The sequence below is a fragment of the Frieseomelitta varia genome, unplaced genomic scaffold, assembly GCF_011392965.1.
Source record: "Frieseomelitta varia isolate USP_RPSP 00005682 unplaced genomic scaffold, Fvar_1.2 scaffold_40, whole genome shotgun sequence".
Taxonomy (NCBI): Eukaryota; Metazoa; Arthropoda; class Insecta; order Hymenoptera; family Apidae; genus Frieseomelitta; species Frieseomelitta varia.
In genome coordinates this window covers 304,989-324,661 of record NW_025110146.1, presented here as the reverse complement: position 1 = coordinate 324,661, position 19,673 = coordinate 304,989, and the positions used below count along the sequence as shown (strand labels likewise).

Below are 19,673 nucleotides of genomic sequence, written 5' to 3'. Positions count from 1 at the left end.
ACGCGCATTACGGAATACGACAAGAATTCTCAATGCCTTGGATACCAACTAAATTCTATTAATACGTTGGATTCGCAATTCTTTATATCACCGTCTTTTTCTTGTTTGCACAGATTTCTTCACGAAACATTACTGAATGCTGAGATTAGTCCTTGCTTGATGATTTCACATCATCACATGTTTCTTTTATCCAACAATCAAAGTTTTCCAATTTTTCTGAATTGTAGGAACTTCCCTCCATTGTCACATTTTTCTCTTGCATTTTTGATGTTCCCTCTATTACGTTCTGTCAACTTCTGTCTCGCACTTTGACTCTGTGATCAATTAATTTCACAAGTAGAATTATTACCAAGTTCAATAACACAATTAATATTAATGATACTTAGAGTTTTTGCATCATAATATTCGGTCAGGTGCGTAGTTTCTGACTTTTTTTTTTTTTATTTCTCTCATTTCATTCTTAGAAATATTAACATTTTCAAATATTATTTTAATGTTCAACATAAGATATATTAAACATGTTTGCAGAAGCGATAATGTTGTTTAAATTAAACACAGTTAAATTTGTAATCGCAGTCTTGGTTTTCCACTATACTAATCTATGTGAATAATACGATGTTCGGTGAGTACTGACGGGATTCGTTGTTTACAATTTTACAATATCCAATTTTAACTCATTGGCACGACATCGTTGTCAACTAGTTTTTGGTTATTGTTATATTCAAGTTCATTCGTTTTCACCTAGTTTGCATGCATAACCAAAATTTCCTCCTATCGCGGCCTTGTATCGATTTTTACAAATCGAGGGCGCGAACTAGCACGAAGAATGCTATTGTCTCGAAACGAATGTATTCGTATCTAACCTAACCTATAATTTCATGTATTGCCCACAGCTTTTTCCTGTATATATAATCCGTGTTTATTTGCCATCTGTTACGAGTTAACAACAAACAAATATTTTAATTTTTATCAAAAACGTATACGACGGTAAATATTTTAACAATATAAGATAGTAAGTGATGTTATAATTTATGTTTGTTGACCAAAAATTTTAATTCAAGTTTTTATTTAAAATTTATGATTAAATGTGTGTTTTTACCATTAGATCATGCTGAAATCGTAGTATCTATGGAGGATACAAAAAATGAGACTATGGAAGAAGTAAATGTAACTTTAAAGCCTGAAGAAGCTGAATCTCAAGCAAAAATAGTGAAAAGTGATATCAAAGAGCAGATTGAAAGCAAGAAAAATGTAGAGTTAATGGAAGAAGTTGTAAAAGAACAAAATGACATTAAAAATGATGTTGAAGAGGAGTGTGGAGATCAAAAGGACATAGAATTTCATGAGGAAATTATAACTGAATTACAATCAGAAATTGTAATTGAGTCGCAGACAGAGATTGTAACAGAATCACAGCTAGAAATTGAAACTGAATCAGAGTCAGACATAATCAACTGTGAAGAAGCTGAGAATAGAAAAGATGCAGAACTTTCTGAAGAAATTTTAACAGAAGACCAAGAAAATTTAGTTATGAGTATGGATGATAATACTGGAGATTCAGTGAATATAGAAACAGCAAGCGATATTGAAATGGATAATGAAAAAGTAAAGATAACTGATGCACAGGATTTAGAGTTAAATAAAAATGAGATCAATGCTAATAAGCAACAATTGGAAGATAATTTAAAGGATATTAACAAAGATAATTTAAAAGATATTTTAGAAACTGCCAGTAATGTGGAAGAGATATTCTCTGAAGAACGGTGCCAAAGTACACAGGATATTGTTACAAGTATATTAGATGATGTAAGAAGTGCAACTGACTTCAAAAATATTTTAAACACAGAAACAGTTGTAACGAATGAAATAGAAGAGGCCCTGCAAGAATCTGGAAATTTACCATTAGCTGAAGCTGAAATTGAAGAATTAACTAAAAAATTGCCACAGGATTCCGAAGATATCTTGAACAAAGATATGGAGGATTCGATCTCAGAACACATAGATTCTCTAGAAGGATTGTTAGGCCTAGATTTAATGCCAGAAGGAGATGATTCATCGTTAAAATCAACAAAAACTGAAGAGGATCTTCAGAAGTCAGATCAGTTATCAAAGGTTGTGGACATGAGTCTTTTGTTAGAACATTCAGATCCCACTTCTGACATGACACAAACATCTGATTACATTACACATGTAATCAGTAGTTGTTTAGAAGATAGAAGTCATATATCATTAGAGAAATCTAATGCAATTGAAATTAATGATGATAAAGTTAAAGAACCTGCAGCTAGTAATATGTTGGAAATCAATGAAAGCGTAATTAGTGAATCTATAGGCAAAGATGAAAATGTTGAAGATTTGCAGAAAGATTTAAAAGAAGGTACTGATTTGACAGAAAATGAATTGGACATGGATTTTGAAGAAGCTCAGCTGGAATCCGTAGGTGATCTTGAAGAAATAGAATCACAATCAGAAATAGATAAAAGCGATCTTGAAGGAGAAACTGAAACTACAAAAGATGCAAGAGTTTCTGAAGTAATTGTAGCAAAAAGTCAAGAAAATTTAATTACTAGTCTGAATGATAATAATACCGCAGATTCAACAAATGTGGAAACAGCAAGTGATATTGAAATGGAATTGGCTTCAGATATCTTATTGCACAACGTAGATCACAGTAGTAAAAATATGGATGATTTGCAAAAGAATTTAAGAGAGGATACTGATTTGGCAGGAAATGAATTAGACATTGATTTTGAGGAAGCTCAACTAGAATCCATAGATGATCTTGAAGAAACAGAATTACAGACAGAAATAATTAAAAGTGATATTGAAGAAATGGAATCACAGACAGAAATAGTTAAAAGTGATCTTGAAGAAACTGAATTGCAGATGGCAATTAAAAGTGATCTTAAAGAAACTGAATTAGAGATGGAAACATCTAAAAGTGATCTTGAAGAAACTGAATTGGAGACAGAAACATCTAAAAATGATCTTGAAGAAACTGAATTGCAGATGGCAACAACTAAAAGTGATCTTAAAGAAACTGAAGAAACAGAATCACAGACAGAGATAGCTGAGGGCAATGTTGATTCTATAATTAGAAATGATGTAGAACTTCCTGAAGAAATTATAACTGAATCACAGTTGGAAATAAATAAAATTGCTATTGAAGAAGAACCGGAAAATAAAATGGATACAAATGCTATTGAAGAAAAATTTGAGAATAAAATGGATACAAGTGATGTTGAAGAAGAATTTGAGAATAAAATGGATACAAGTGATGTTGAAGAAGAATTGGAGAATAAAATGGATACAGAACTTATTGAGCAATTTACAACTGAATCAGAACCAGAAGTAAATAAAAGTAATGTTGAAGAAGAATTTAAAAATAAAATGGATATAGAAATTACTGAACAAATTATAACTGAATCACAGCTAGAGATAAATAAAAGTAATGTTGAAAAAGAATTTGAGGATAAGATGGATACAAAACTTACTAAAGAAATTACAATTGAATCACAGTCAGAAATTACAATTGAATCACAGTCAGAAATTACAATTGAATCACAGTCAGAAATTACAATTGAATCACAGTCAGAAATTACAATTGAATCACAGTCAGAAATTACAATTGAATCACAGTCAGAAATTACAATTGAATCACAGTCAGAAATTACAATTGAATCACAGTCAGAAATATATGCAAATGATGAAGAAACAACTGCAGATAAGAAGAAAACAGAACATATCGAGGAAATTGTAGGCAATCTGCAGCCAGAAATAGTTAAAAGTGATATTGAAGAAGAACGTGAGAATATTCTTGAGAAAGTAGTAACAGAAGAACAAGAAAATTTAACTATTAATATGGATTGTGAAATTGAAAGTTTATCAAATGTGGAAGAGTCAAATAATATTGAAACAGGATTGATTTCAGATATACTGTTGCATAATGTGGATCAAGATAACAAGAATGAAAATACTGAGAATTTGCAGAAAGATTTAAAAGAGGATATTGACTTGACAGAAAATAAATCATTTGTGAATTCTGAGGAAGCTGCAGTAGAATCCGCAGGTAATTTTGAAGAAATAGAATTACAGTCGGATCCAGTCAAAATCATTATTGAAGAAGTGTCTGAAAATCAAAAGAATCCAAAAATTCATACAGAGATTATAACTGAATCACAACTAGAAATTGTAACCAAATCTCAGTCAGAAACAGAGAAAAATAATATTGAAGAGGAACATGAAAATAAGAAAGATATAGAACTCTCTAAAGAACTCGTAGCAGAAGATCAAGAAAATTTTGATGTTAATACTTTAAATTCATCAGATGTGAAAAGACCAAATGATATTAAAACAGAATTAATTTCAGATATACTGTTGCATAATGTGACTCAAGATAACAAAGATGACAATGTTCAGGATTTACAGAAGGAATTGAAAGAGGATGTTGATTTGGCAAAAAATGAACTGAACATGGATTTTGAAGAAGCTCCGCTGGAATCTATAACTAATCTTGAAGAAATAAAATCACAACCAGTAATTGTAAAACATGATGTTGAAGAGGAATCTGAAAATAGAAAAAATGTAAATCTTTTTGAAGAAATCATAGCGGAAGATAATTCAAGAAATGATAATCTAACAGAAGATAATCCGGTAGAAGGTAATCTAGCAGAAGATAATTTAACAGATGATAATTTAGCACAAGATGCTGATAATCTAGCAAAGTGCAATCTAATAGAGGATAATTTAGTAAAACACAATGTAGTAGAGAGTAATGTAATAGAAGATAATTTAGCATTAAATAATGTTACAGAAGATAGTCTATCAGAAAATAATCTTACAGAAGATAATCTAGCAGAAGATAATGTAGTAGAAAATAGCCTTGCAGAAGACAATGTAGCAGAAAATAGTCTTGCAAAAGATAATGTAGCAGAAAATAGTCTTGCAGAAGATAATGTAGCAGGAAATAATCTTGCAGAAGATGATCTAGCAGCAGAGAATTTAGTTACTGATATGAATGACAATACTACAGATTCACCAAATGTGGAAAGATCAACTGATATTGAGATAGAATTGTCTTCGGACATCTTGTTGCGTAATGTGGATCATGATGAAAATTTAGACGATGCTCCGACTGTCATAGAAACATCTCAACCTAGTTCTGAAATATCCGAACTTGAATCAGCTGTTAAATTTCTGCAAGAGTCTGAAGAACAAGCAATGGACTCCCCGTTGGTATTATCTCCCAAAATGATGGAAAGTGTCGTAGAAGATATATCGAAACAGGCAGATGCATCATCTTTGTTTGTACACGAAGATATGTGCGAGAATACGTCAGAATTGGAAGCGGAACTGCAGAAAATTGCAACGGATTCTATTTCCATTTCTGAAGCAGAGATTATCTCGGAAGCTGCAAAACTGGAAAGTGAAAGGAAACTTGTCGAACAAATTAAGATTGATGCTTTGAAAGGTAAGTTTGAGATAGATGATGATAAAGAAACAATAAATGAAGATGTAATCGAGGAGAAAGTAACAATGTCTTCTGAGACAAAGTTCGATGTAACAACTTTAGAGAATATTGAGATGCAGCAAGTATCAAACTTAGAAAGCAATAAGGTATCTGAAACAATAGTAACTTTATCCCAGAATGTGTTAAAGACATCCGAATCTATACCAAAAGTTTCTATTTTAGAGGAACGTTTAAAAGAACCACCTAAGATAGAAATTCCTACTACAGACGTGACAAAAGTTTCAATGTCTCCGAGTATCTCCAAAGACAGTCTTTTGATTCAAAAGGATGCAAAATTAATTGCCTATCAAAAAATGTTAGAGTCACCGAAGATATCTGATAAATCAGAGCCGAAGTTTGTTGAAACATCTCGAAAAGATCCTGAAAAACACGATTTCGAAAATGTTGGATCACCAAGAATTATTCTAAAGATAGCAAAGTCCGCAATCACTGATTGTGGCGAGCCGAGATCTCCTAAAAGTCCAAAGATCAGATCAGCGACCAATTCACCGAATCCTGAAGATAGCCCGGGTCAAAAACTGGGTAAAATAAAATTGAAATTATCTAAAGGGGGTCATCCCTCTATAATATCCAATGAGAATATCGAAGAACTTGGACAATGGTATTCGGAAGGCTCGTCATCATTATCTCCTCTTGGTATGAAGATTAAATTTTCAAAATCTGGGGATGCATCTATAGTTTCCACTGAAAAACATGAATCGGTTGATGATTCTAAAGAAGGTAAATATAAATTTGAAGAAACTATGCGGACAGAATCACCAATTGGAATGAAAATCAAGTTGTCAAAAAGCGGTGACGCATCTATAGTGCAACAAGATACAAAAGAGATGCAAATAAAGCACAAAGATAAGTTGGATATTGTTCAGGAAAGTCCAAAGAGAACGGAATCTCCAATCGGAATGAAGATTAAGCTTTCTAAAACTGGAGACGTCTCGATAATACAATCCGAAAGGCAAGATTTTTCAGAGGAATATAAAGATAATCTACAAATGAAACCAAAGGAAAAACTCGAATCATGTTACGATTCTCCCAAAAGAACTGACTCTCCTATAGGAATGAAAATCAAGTTGTCTAAAAGTGGGGATGCCTTAATTGTTTCTCCTGATTTGCCAGAAGAAAGTAAAGATGTCAGCAAAATGAAAGATAAATTAGAGTCATCTCCAGAAATTCCAAAGAGAACGGAATCCCCAATCGGAATGAAGATTAAGCTAGCAAAAACGAAGGGTGGCGGAGCTTCTATAATATCAGTAGAAAATTCTGAAGAGGCAAAAGACATTCCAGATATTCCTAAACGAACGGAATCACCACTTGGAATGAAGATTAAATTATCTAAAACAGGTGACGCATCGATCGTTCATTCAGAAGTGTTAGACGAAATTAAAGATAAATTGGATACAGTACAAGATACATTAAAATCATTGGACCCACCATATATTGAGAGCTCACAAGAAGAACAATCAGTAGAAACCATGCATGAAGCTTTAAAAGTTGAATCGCCCCTTGGTATGAAAATCAAGCTTTCTAAGTTTGGTGATGCATCTATAGTTTCTTTAGAAAAGCAAGAACAAGTGGAAGGTAGTCCCAAGAGAACAGAATCACCTCTTGGTATGAAGATCAAATTATCTAAAACTGGTGACGCTTCTATCATACAAACTGATATATCTGAAGATGCAAATAAAACAATACGAACAACCGAGACAGAACATTCTAAAACTGACGCTTCTCTAGGTATGAAGATAAAGCTGTTGAAAACTGGAGACGCCTCTATAGTGGATTCAGAGAAGAAAGATAAAGAACAGAGACGTCGAGACACTGAATCATCTCTAGAGATGAAGATTAAACTATCTAAAACGGGTCATCCAACGATTGTAGCTTGTGACAATCAAACAGAAATATACAAGTCCAAGGAAGCTGTTGATCCATCTCAAAATCTTGTTCAAAGATACAAAGAGGTTGGACAAGTTATACATAAAGAATCTGCTCTAAAGATTCTTAAAGCTGGACATTCAACCATTTTGCAAAGTAATCGTTCAGAACTGACCATCGAGCCGGTGCAAATACAGGGAAAGAAATTAGAGAGTGTGGTTGAAATGTCTCCGAAGCGCAAGGATATTACCATCGCACCGATCGATTCGAAAAAATCTAAATTGGAAACTCAACTCACTCAAATTTTACCTGAGGTTACTATCCAGCCAGTGACGTCCAGGGAACAGAAGCAATTCCTGTTCGATCCAAAAAACAGTGCGATCAGTCTCCAACAGATGAATGTGATAAATCAGGAAATCAGTATTACTCAAGTGAGACCAGAAAAATCGTCCGATGTTTCTATGAACGAGAAACTGAAGGATATTCTATCAAAGAGCGTATCTGGCTCCCCGTTGAATTCTGACTGTGAAATTATAGAACATCGACCAGAATTGATAATAGTAAACGAGAACTCAAATTCTAGCCAGGATGTTGTGATAATAGAAGAAGTAACTCCCAATAGAATGCCGGAAGTTAAAGTGCCCAAGAAAAGAGGTAGACCCAGAAGGAATCCATTACCACAAGGAATTTCTCATCCTCCGCCTCATATGTTAATACCTAGGGATCCTTTGTCTTTAGACGATACACAACAAATGCAACAACCACAAGTACCTCACTTCCAAGAATCCAGAGAAAATGAAAGACCTAAAAGAACCTGCAGGAGCCAGAAGAGTTATGCACCTCCTAGAAGAGGTAGAGGACGAGGTTTGTATCTTTTTATACTTTCTATGTGCAAGTATTAGTCTTTTATTTAACCTTCATACTGTTATTTTTTTTGTTTCCTTTCTTTTTTTTGTTTTTGTTTTTCATTAGGTAGAGGAAAACGGAAATTGGACACTGTGGATCCACAAATTATGAAAAAGCCTAGGATAGAACAAGATTTAAACGCGATAGAAGCTTCTACGACAGCTGTAATAACAATAGACGATTCTGGATTGCATCAAGAATCCTTCGGAAAGTCATCGGAGTTGTATAAAGCTCTTAAGCAACCAGCAATAGATTCCAAGATTGCTAATTCTTCAGGTAAAATTAACAAGAAGATTATGGGACAAAAGAATAACAGTGTAAAGACTCTAATGTAGTTAATAACACACTTTCAGGCTCCACGAGTATGCAATCGGAAACGAACAAAACATCGGAGATGCGGCTGCCTAAACCAATATCAAATGACGTCACAATTAAGGATAAAAGATTGGCCGAAATAGTTCCTGAGAGAGTGCAAAAGACTGCAACGAAAGTGGATTCCGATAACAAATTTGATAAACCAACGGATAATACAAAATTGGAGAAAGATATGTTAATACCACCTGGGCATCCGAATTGGTTAACACCAGTATCGAAACGAACAGAAAATACAAAACATGAGAATATGTCTACAGTACAAGTGATAGATGAGGAAACAAGAATGAGTGCAGAATCAGGTTCCAGATCTCAGACTCCAGCTAGAAATATTTCTGCACCAGGTATGATTCGTGCATTTCTTACAAATTATACTTCTTACTAATTTTATAAATAGTGCAATATTGATTACGTTTTACTTATTTGTTTTATATTTAAGATTAATCATTATAAACTTGTAATATAGATAAATAACAGTAATGACATTTTTTTTAATTCTACTAATGTTAATTATAGTTAATATTCTATATAAGATATATACTTTTTATGATATTTTCAAAATAAATTGCTAAAGTAAAAAATATATTGGCTGTTAGTCGTATGATCTTTGGTCATATGACTGAACTAAATTAAAAGATAAATGCATTGGTAGATCTCCAAGCAAGGTATCTATAAATAGATTTTTCTTGTGTCTTAACATCTCTTAAGTACATAAATGTGAAATAGATGTATTTAAACTGAGCACAGAAAGTACTGTTATTTTAAAATAGAATTTCCAAACCATGATGATTAGAATTTTATCTGTCATTTAATTTATCAATTTCAAGAAAAATATTTTTATTTTAAAAGATCTAATGTTATAACATAATATTAATATTCATAGTTAATCTTAACTGTGAATTGATTTTTTTTTTAAGTTTCCATTTATTTTAGTTTTAGTTTAATTATTTTATATCCAATACGTTTTTTTATATAATTAGTATTTTATAACTTAAAATAATATATAACAATTGGTTATGTTTGTAAACATTATAATAATGATTATTACTACAGCTTCTGAAACTATAATAAATGAGGAGTCTCAAGGAAGTGTACTTAGTACTGCAACTACAGAGTCAGAAAAAGTAAAGGTCAAAAATAGAAGAATGGAAATTAATTTTGATCCAGACGAAGGACCATTTACTGTTGACAAAATTGCTGAATATGAATGGCCACTTGACCGTAAAGGTGAAACTTTTATGATACAAGAACAAATATCTCAATATCTTGGTGTAAAATCTTTCAAAAGAAAATATCCAGATTTGAAGAGAAGAGTTGTGGATATGGAAGAAAGAAATTATTTGAGAGAAAATGGTTTGGTTAGCGAGGCAATGTGTGATATGGGTAAGTCAGTATAAATCATTATATACAAATAATTATATTTGTTCACTAATATACTTATTTTTTAATATTAACATAGGTTTAACTGCTATATGCAGCTCAGAAGTATTAGATGTAATGTGTAGTGATTTCCCAGATCAGTACGAAGAATATCGCAAGCATATGCGCGAGAAACAAGTAAAAGAACATTCCAAAAAACAAAAAGAATTAACAGCAGCTGCAAATGCAGAAAAAAATAGAATTGATCTAGCAGAAATGGCAGTACAATCTGCATTATCTTGGAATATGAGTTTAAATAATGATCGACGGGAAAATAGGAAGTGTAGTTTAGATTTACAAACTTTCACAATCCACGTGCCAAAGAAACAACAAGAAGTTGAATCCGAACGAAGAATTGGTCACTACCCTGTTGCGTTGATACCAGGACAATATACAGATTACTATCGAGAATACACACCAGCTGAGTTGCGATATTATCCTTTAAATACTGTCCTCTATGGTCCTATGAGACCAAATGAACGTAAATTTGATAGTCAATCAGAAGGATCTCAAAGTGATAGCGATAGTGATTCATCTTCAGATGATTCAAGGTTCGTACTATCATTTTAATTTATTAACATGTTAGTATTTTGTGTGCGTGTGTGTGAAAGAACAGTTGGTTTTTTTTTATGTAGTTCATCTTCTAGCGAGGGTACGCAGGATACCGAAGGCTCTCAATCCACGATGGACGACGTAGATATGGAAATAGCAAATCGAAAAGATGAAATAAAGTTAAAATGCAAGATGTGTTTGAAGACCTTAAATAAACACAGTAAAAATGAAGTATTAATTCAGTGTGGTACATGTAATGGACATGGTAATACTATTTATATCATTTTTCATTGATATATTCTTTATTGCTTTATTGTATAAATTATAATATTTGTATTGTAGTTCATCCATCGTGTATAGATTTAACATTAGACATGGTTCCTCATATTCAATCATATGCATGGCAGTGCACAGATTGTAAAACTTGTGCTCAATGTCATGACCCTGCAGACGAAGATAAAATGTTATTTTGTGATATGTGCGATAGGGGGTATGTATTTTCCTTCTTTATTAAAAAAATATTAACGAATGGTTGTATGATATTTAATATTACCTAGGTATCATATTTACTGTGTTGGTCTCCGACGAGTACCCCAAGGAAGGTGGCATTGTCAAGAATGTGCCGTCTGTGTAAATTGTGGCTCAAGAGAACCTGGTGGTATAAATTCTGATAGAAATAGTGTTGCTCAGTGGCAACATGAATATAAGAAAGGTGACAAGAATACTCGTGTTTATGTTTCAACGTTATGCGTCCCATGCTCAAAGTAAGTAATATTACTTTTTTGTCTTCATCTTGTGGTGTAATGTACGAGTGAAAATGTAATTCAAAATACACATACTAAATGCTAGTTTTCAAATTTTCACGGGGCTTCGTTACTGCTTCACAATCTCCTTAATTCACACAAAACTCCTTTGTTATAGAGGTTTTTAAACTAATATTTCGCGTTCAGTGTTATGGTATCCAAATCCTTGAATTCCAAAAGTTGACTATCATACGATTAACTTGTTTAATTAATAACATTCATAAAAGTTAATAACATACATTTTATGCTTAATTTATTAATGCATGATTAAGATAATGGAAAATCATTCAAGGTTCAGATTTTTATTAATTGTATTAAATTTGGGCATTATAACGAACCCTTGTCCAAGTTCACTAACCCCTTGATCTTTATGCAATAACAAGGCTATGGCGAAAGGGTCGCTATTGCCCGCACTGCAGTCGCTGTCATACTGCTCCAAGACTCGACCTGGAAGCGAATCTAGTGCATTGCAGCGCATGTGACAAATATCTGCACTTAGGTATTGACACAAATTCCATATAATTCCACTATATATTTTTCATTGCATGTTGTTGCGTTTGCATGCTTCATCAAATGTTATTGCCTTTAAAAGTAATTTGAATATTTAAATTATGTACGGGAAATTTCAGGTATAATAAAACATATATCAATATTTGTTTATCACGTGCAAAAGTTATTATCATTAGTGTTATTCATATTTTCTTATAGGTTGCGTGGAGACCAAGGGAATGCCATTAGACAGGAAAAATTATCTATGTGACTTTTGTGCACCAAATCGTCAGCAAATGGTAAAATCATTAATATCGAGAACATTTAAAACATAAACGAAAACAAAATTTATATTTGAGCTCGAGAAGTGTATAAAATATGAAACCTACTTATCTAGAAAATTTGATAAAATAGAAATTTTTTATTTATATGGACAATGAATATATTATGAAGACTTAAGCAATTGATTTATTATAAAATGTTTCGTACAAATTTTGTGAATGAAATGATTGTACATAATTATATGATTATGATGGATTTGAAAAATTAACATTTTGTTACAAAGCAGTGATTATAATTAGCATATATGAAACTAAAAATATAAAAAAGCTTGCCTTTAAGTGTTAATATCCAGTAAAAAAATCTTGATAATTCTGATTTTCTTTATAATTTTTATCCTTTTATTTTTAAATATGTTCTTTGTTTAGATATTACTATAAAATTAAATGAGATCAACTTCTTTTTATATATAAATTGTGTTTACAATTTATATTCTTTTTATTACTTATAAAAATTACGTATAGTGATAAGAAATAATTATGGAAAAAGACTGCTTTATAGAATTATATAAATTTTATAATGATTTTTAACATTTCTTTTTAAATGTACATAAGGTGCTGCTTTTTTTAAATATTTACATTTGTTATATATATAAATGAAAGTTTAATATAACTTTTATAATTAATTTTGATTTATAAAAAAACTTAACAGTTTTATAATTTATTAATTATACATCTTCTAAAAAAAATACTGAGAATTAATAGGTATATATATTTAAGGGAAGTATGATGAAATATAAAACAAAATAGCAATTTCTTAAAAATATATATCACTTTCTTTATTTTTCTTTGCAATATAATCCTCGGAATAGTATTTTGTTGCGAGAGTTGTATGCCTTGCAAATATCTTTTTACATATTTATAGTAACACAGTATCCACGTTGTGAACAGTATGTTTCATGTGTGCACGTATGCACACGTAATTGATAACCAATTGTCATTTTGGAAACTAATTACATTTTATAATACATTGCAAAAGTGTTTTAGATTATTTAATATGTACAAGAAAATAAGATTGCAATATTAAAATCGACTAAACAATGTCCAAATTGTAAAATACAAACTTTGGTATATCGTTGCATGAATATTATACTGTCAAAAATATTCTAATATATGTATAGCATATCATTTTTGTACAAGACGTTCATATTTCTAAAGCTTTAGATCAATTATGCAGAAACTACCGAGGATTTAAACAATATCTTTTTGCGAAATAGACTTTTTTTTATATCGTTTTGCAAAACTACATGCCTGCCATTAAAATACAAAGTTTAAATGATAGCGGAACAACATCGGCAGCATTTCAAAAGTGAAAGAAGACAATCATTGAAAAGTGCGTGTTTTGAAATTCCACATATCGTTCCATTTTCTTTTTTCTTCTTTTTAAACTTCTTTAAACTAAGAGATTAGAAAAGTCATAAATTAGATTTTTCTTCCATATTTGATGTTGAAATGTACAATTTCCCCTAGTACGTCTGATATTTCTTTTTATATTCAGTTTACTTTGAGCGCTACTATAAAAATGACTGTGCACGCTTTCAAATTCTTCCATAAAATCACACACTTAACACTCCGCACGTATCGTGAAATTGTGAAAAATAGAAAATAACTTGAGCAAAAAACGAGGCATAGCATACAGCACACGTTATAAGATGGCATAACGTGTTTTGCATTACGTAGAACACTTATACTAACGAGACAAAATGATTTAAAATCACTAACATCTCGTTGACTAGCCGAATATAAATACACTATTGACAGATGTCAAGTAAATTCTGAGCAAACCCAACAAGCAATCAGTAGAAAAGGTGAAAAATAACATTTACATTCGAGCATCGATACTGCTAAGTAATTATCTTTTAGAATATAAAGTTTTACAACCGTGGTTGAGTTTCCACATAGCCGTTAGTCATTTCCATATTCGTACTAAAATTGATTTGTTCTTGACTCATATTCAGTGACTGAAATAATTTAAACGGCAAATAAAATCTTTGTAATCCTTTTACGAGACAATGTTTTGTAAATAATTGACAACGTAAAAAGCATTGTTAGGCTTTACTCATGTCTAATACCACATATAGATAAAAAGGTACTGAAATTATGTAAGTGCGTTGCCGGTATAATAGTAGTAACTAAATTTCGTGTAGAAAATTTAGAAAGAATGTCCTGAATAAAATTCGGTCCTGGCGAACTGCCGACTTTGTAGAAGATGCGTAGATTGCATGACGGATTTACAGTTTGGGATCCCTTTGTAAGCTTACATAATACGTATTCGAATGCTTCTGTTAATTCGTCTATAGTTAACTCTGTAGAAGATAAATTCGTTTCCGTTGCTAAATTACCAGTTGAATTGGACGAACCTAATTAAGATAAAATAATTTTTATTTGTTTATGAAAAGATGAGAAAAAATATTTAAACAAAAATATGTACCAGCAGACATATAACATACAATCGCTGAAACGGTATTTTCATAATTCCATCTACGTCTTATTGCCACTTTGAAATTACCTACGCATTTACCAGTCTCTTCATCTGTAATAAAATCATTTTTTAAAACGTGGCTTATTAAAAATTAATTCTCTTTATACTTACATTCAAACCTATTATTATCTCTATGAGCCCAAACGCACCATTCAACCTGAGCACCACGTGGAAGATTTGGTACAACGATGTAATCCACAATAGCATTATTTGTCCGTTTCTCCCATTCCTTTCGTGCGTCTGGTATATAACTAGAATGAGTCAAAAAACAAATACCTTGCACAATATCCCTGAGTTGCGTATTCGAGTCCATAGCTTTGACAATACGATCTATATGCCTCAATGTTAAACGACATTGTCTTTTAATATTTAAGTCCAGAATAGTCATACTACCAGGCACCAGTGGTATTTGTCCAGCAACTGAGATAATGTCACCCACCTATTAAATAAATAGATAAAATTTATTCAAATTATTGTGAAAAATGATATAATTCTTTTTTTTTTTAGTTTATACGTATACTGATCAAAAGAGATTCAAAATTGTCGCTTAAGTGTTTCTTTATATTACTTATAAAATGTTCAATCTCTTATTTTCATTCTAGAAAATTTTATTTTGTTTACCTCACTGTTGTGTTTCTTTTGTAAACCAGATGTGTGTGCGTGCGCGTATAAATGCGCACATACACACATTTTGTCTACATATACACACAGAGGACGCGCACGCAAATTGGTTTGAACGGTAGTACACTCACACGAACGGCTTGAGAATAAGGACCAATGTTTGCAGGTGCCCAGTGACTTATGCTCTGAACATGCATTGTATGTCGTTTGTGAATTTTCTTATCACCACAGTCTTGAGTTTCTTTATAGGCTATAGCATCAAGTACAACATGTATATTTAACGGACATTCCACGCATACGCGGACTGGTGGATTTGTCTTGCTCAAACATGAGATATAAACCTCGTTTATAGATATGTAATTCGACATATCTTTTATATATAACGTTACGGCAACGATGTCCGATATTTGAAGACTTTCCTTTTTGACTAGACCTAGACAGTCGATACGCGTTTTTTATCAATCTACATCAAATCCAGAATACGATATTACACAAAAAAAAAAAAAATTAACTAAAAGATGATTTAAAAAACTTAAAGTTTACCTACTGCTTAATTTCTCCAATGCCTCTCGCATCGCAGATTTAGCATCCGGATGTTTACCAGCGATACCACCAAACCAGAACCAGCCAGTTTGATTTCTATTCACTACTGGCATGTCAGGATAATCTTCTTCCTCGTATAAAATTTCCATAGGACTCGGAGGATTAAATTGACCTGAATTATCACATGTTATGTTGAAGTAATTTATTATATAATGAACGAAATAATTTAATCGATTGAAATTTACCAGAATTTGAAGTCCTTAAATTACTGCCTGTACGTTCATCACGTTCATCATTTTCATCTTCCGATAAATTACAGCCGTCGTGTAATTCTGGTCCAACTATTTCTGCGATATAATCAGATGGGGTTTTAATAGGAACATTTTTTAATCTTTCTTGTAACGTTAATCCTTCTATACCATTCTGAAAAAGTTTTTTTTTTATTTAAGTTCACTCAGAAGTTCATAAAAATATAAAATATTTCAACTTACATTTTTTTCTTGTACATGAATTTTTTTAAAGTTTATATATCCGACAGGTGCTATGTTATCATTTGAATGAACTACACTTTCATATTCGTCTCTAAAATTCAAAAAAATAGTATTTTTTTAGGTACTTGCTTCATATTAAAATCATATTGAACATTATTGATTATTTGATAACTTACATTACAATACTTTTACTAAATAATGGACAATCTAATATGAAGGTTTCATATTCTCCTCCTTCTCCACATATGTTAACACCATATTTTTCTTTCTATAAATAAACATATAACTATTAATATAATACATGTATCTGCTTATTTACTATTTAGATAAATTTTCTTTATATATATTTTTTATGAGTTATAGGAGTTATTTACATTTGGAATATTTCCAAGATAAAATCAAATATTTAGTATTAAATTAATCATTAAGACATTTTACTTACTATTTTGGCAAGATGAGATTGCATTTCAGAAAGTGATTTACCCAAATGCCTTGGTTCAAGGCCTAAAGCTGCTACTTTAATTATAACTGCATTTACAGAACTTTCTATCATTTCCTTCAGTAATTCATCTTGCTCCCTTCTCCATAGATATGACAAAGAAACAAGTCCTAAACGACTACATCTGAAAATAAACTTTCATTATTAGATATTTTCGTCATTATTAAAATAAAAATAAAAATTTATATTTTCTATTTAATAAACTTTTTCATAGAAATTAAATATTTAACAAAAATTTGCATCGAGTAATTGTAATTACACATTTTCCACACGAATTCGTTGATAATCACTCAGAATAGCTCCTGATGAAACAGCTTCTATATTCTCTTTTTCCTAGGAAGTTAATGAAGTTAAAATAATTAAACTAATATAATTACTCTATGATGTGTTTTTTACACCTTACCTTCACTTTAGTTAACAACCTAAAGAGATCTTCGACTTCATCATTTTCTGTTGGATAATAATATTTTTCTTGCATTTTTGATCTGCCAAAGGTTGGTTCACGATACATTGGTAAACCTATAGCTTCTGCAATATATTCAACACCTTGATATCCAACAGTTTGAAACATAAATGAATCTAGTTCATCTATAAATCAGTTGTTTCATTAGTTAGCTGATTGAAACAAATTAAAAGATTTTATTATCTATTATTTACCTTTTCCAACTGGATATAAGTTGGCTAAAGCCACAATATCATGACCTGCAGCTACACATTGCATCATGTTAAAGCATGAATCTTTACCTCCACTGACTAGTGCAACAACCCTCATTTTGTTTAATTTACACTCAGACTCTCTCAAAAATATTTATCAAGAGCTTAAGAGTATAGTCTGAGTAAACCTGAATATATTGTTTTAGACAAACATCTGTAATAAAACAATTTAAAAAATTCAATAACTTATCAATGATAATCTTGTCATATTGGTAAAAGTAAATTTTTTTTATGATAACAAACAAATAAAATCACAAATATTTTTTTAGACACAGACATGTACATTTATATCCATATGTGAATGCACAAACAATATAGAAAAAATATCTCAATAACTCATTTATTAAAAATCATTCTTTTATTTGTAACAGTTATATTAAGACAAACTATGTAAACACAGATTAACAAGTATTTATTATCAGAGATAAGGAAATATGTAAGCTATAAACAACATAATGATAGGAGCTTATTTAACATATTTAAAATTTTATATATATATATATATATATATATATATATATATATATATATATATATATATATATATATATATATATATAATTTGCAAGTGTATATTAAGCTAAAATTAAATTTACAATGTATACACATGTCTTTCTTGAATAGTCTAATGTATAAATAATACAATGTAAGCATTAGTATTTCTCAATGAACAATATACAATTCAGAATATATTCACAAAAATTCTTTTTTTATCTTTTCTTAATTTTAGCACATTTTCAAAAAAGAAAACGATGTATATTAGCTAACTAAATAAAATCTTGCAGAAAAAGAGACTGAAAAAGATATCGGATATTCAATTTATCTTATTAATGTGTGTAACAATTGGCTGGTGAACAAAAATTAATCACTGTACTATTCTAAACAGTAAACGTCACATAATCCGAAAAAAATCTCGATAGGACTTAGATTCTTTTTAGGAGAGTTATAGAACTAGATGATTTCGAGTAAAAAATGTAACATTAATGAGATGTTAGAAAAAAATCGGCTATTATTAAGGAAAAAAAGAATACCTACGGAGAGATTTTTTGGTTATTGCCGATCTCGGCTAAACGAGAAATATTACGGAATGACGCCCAGCAACGAATTGCACGGGGAACGCAAACGATAATTTCGAACTTATGTATGCTAAAATAAACTCTAAATTCTCAACAAATGTAATATTTACATTAAATTGGTGACGAACGTTCCTTACACGGCAAAGTCTATCAGAGACTGCGATTGCTTGATAGTGGCGCCTCTCCGTGATAAAACTTTCAACATAAACTGTAGAATTGAGGTTATGACTTGTTTTAATTCTACGATTGTTTGTAATAGTTATTGAACAAGTTGCTTTTTGATTTTGTCTTTAATATACACTGTATTTACCATTATTGTAAAGTAATATTTGAAATTTGGCAAATTTATTACAAAAATTGATCTTGCTTTTGAGAGATTCTCAGGTGTACTTCGTGTCACTATACTCCGTGACATCATCAGTGTATAAAATATATCGATGTCTCGTTCAATCTGCTCCTATGCTATAATTTACTGATTGTGATATAACTTAAACCAAATCGTAATTTAATCATAATTTCTTCTTTCTTGCATGCATTATTTGTTATTTTTCTATAGTTCCACTTATATCATAAAACAAGGATATGATTACTGCAAAAATGAAATATCTAGTATCAAATGCGTATTAGGATAGAACTGGATTGTAAGAATTTTCAAATTCATGTTTTTTCGAATTACATAACTTCAAGTCATTTGTTTATTAATATCAGCGTCACTTGTTTAAGAATTTACTTGACATATTCCAATTATAATTATAGAAATAGATTATTGAAACTGACATATACGTTTTCATTTACAACACGAAATAAAATCATAATCATTTCCATATCTTGTATGATATAACAATATTTTAGAATCATTATTATTTAGTTTATAAAAATAAACGGATTTCTAAATGGATTCAAAATCGTCATGTATTTTTAAACTTAATGTTAACGTAATTCCACTAAAAATTGACAGTTTTATTATTTTTA

The 19,673-nt window shown here is 30.8% G+C and overlaps 2 protein-coding genes across 6 annotated transcripts; one reads left to right on the top strand and one right to left on the bottom strand.

The window, feature by feature from the left end:
* Positions 1-528: 528 nt before the first annotated feature.
* LOC122531456 lies at positions 529-12,365 on the top strand. Of its 3 annotated transcripts, none has more exons than XM_043659388.1 (11): positions 529-622; positions 1,106-8,260; positions 8,369-8,578; positions 8,656-9,018; positions 9,728-10,057; positions 10,134-10,644; positions 10,741-10,910; positions 10,988-11,135; positions 11,203-11,409; positions 11,832-11,947; positions 12,157-12,365. In XM_043659388.1, the coding sequence occupies exons 1-11, from the start codon at positions 616-618 to the stop codon at positions 12,270-12,272; spliced, it is 9,333 nt and encodes a 3,110-aa protein (XP_043515323.1). In that variant the 5' UTR covers positions 529-615; the 3' UTR covers positions 12,273-12,365. The 3 variants fall into 3 exon arrangements, with proteins under 3 accessions (XP_043515323.1, XP_043515322.1, XP_043515324.1); XM_043659387.1 differs by having other exon boundaries at positions 10,729-10,910; XM_043659389.1 differs by lacking the exon at positions 11,832-11,947 and having other exon boundaries at positions 10,729-10,910.
* Positions 12,366-13,028: 663 nt separating this feature from the next.
* Positions 13,029-18,926, bottom strand: LOC122531454 (diphthine--ammonia ligase). Of its 3 annotated transcripts, none has more exons than XM_043659385.1 (13): positions 18,812-18,926; positions 17,569-17,779; positions 17,315-17,499; positions 17,171-17,244; positions 16,855-17,035; positions 16,589-16,680; positions 16,413-16,503; positions 16,167-16,344; positions 15,926-16,093; positions 15,510-15,811; positions 14,869-15,196; positions 14,707-14,808; positions 13,029-14,635 (listed from the first exon to the last, which is right to left on the bottom strand). In XM_043659385.1, exons 2-13 carry the CDS (start codon positions 17,681-17,683, stop codon positions 14,331-14,333), a joined length of 2,121 nt encoding a protein of 706 aa, XP_043515320.1. In that variant the 5' UTR covers positions 17,684-17,779; positions 18,812-18,926; the 3' UTR covers positions 13,029-14,330. The 3 variants fall into 3 exon arrangements, with proteins under 3 accessions (XP_043515320.1, XP_043515319.1, XP_043515321.1); XM_043659384.1 differs by having other exon boundaries at positions 18,661-18,857; XM_043659386.1 differs by having other exon boundaries at positions 14,473-14,635; positions 14,726-14,808; positions 18,661-18,857.
* Between the last annotated feature and the right edge of the window lie 747 nt (positions 18,927-19,673).

Excerpts from the sequence above, each read along its gene's own strand:
- LOC122531456 (XM_043659387.1), top strand. Across the intron at positions 9,019-9,727 it reads TAGAAATATTTCTGCACCAG|CTTCTGAAACTATAATAAAT; the intron begins GTATGATTCGTG and ends TTATTACTACAG. Across the intron at positions 10,058-10,133 it reads CGAGGCAATGTGTGATATGG|GTTTAACTGCTATATGCAGC; the intron begins GTAAGTCAGTAT and ends ATATTAACATAG.
- LOC122531454 (XM_043659385.1), bottom strand. The coding sequence starts at position 17,683 with ATGAGGGTTGTTGCACTAGTCAGTGGAGGTAAAGATTCATGCTTTAAC. Across the intron at positions 16,345-16,412 it reads TTCATGTACAAGAAAAAAAT|AATGGTATAGAAGGATTAAC; the intron begins GTAAGTTGAAAT and ends AAACTTTTTCAG. Across the intron at positions 14,809-14,868 it reads AGATAATAATAGGTTTGAAT|ATGAAGAGACTGGTAAATGC; the intron begins GTAAGTATAAAG and ends ATTTTATTACAG.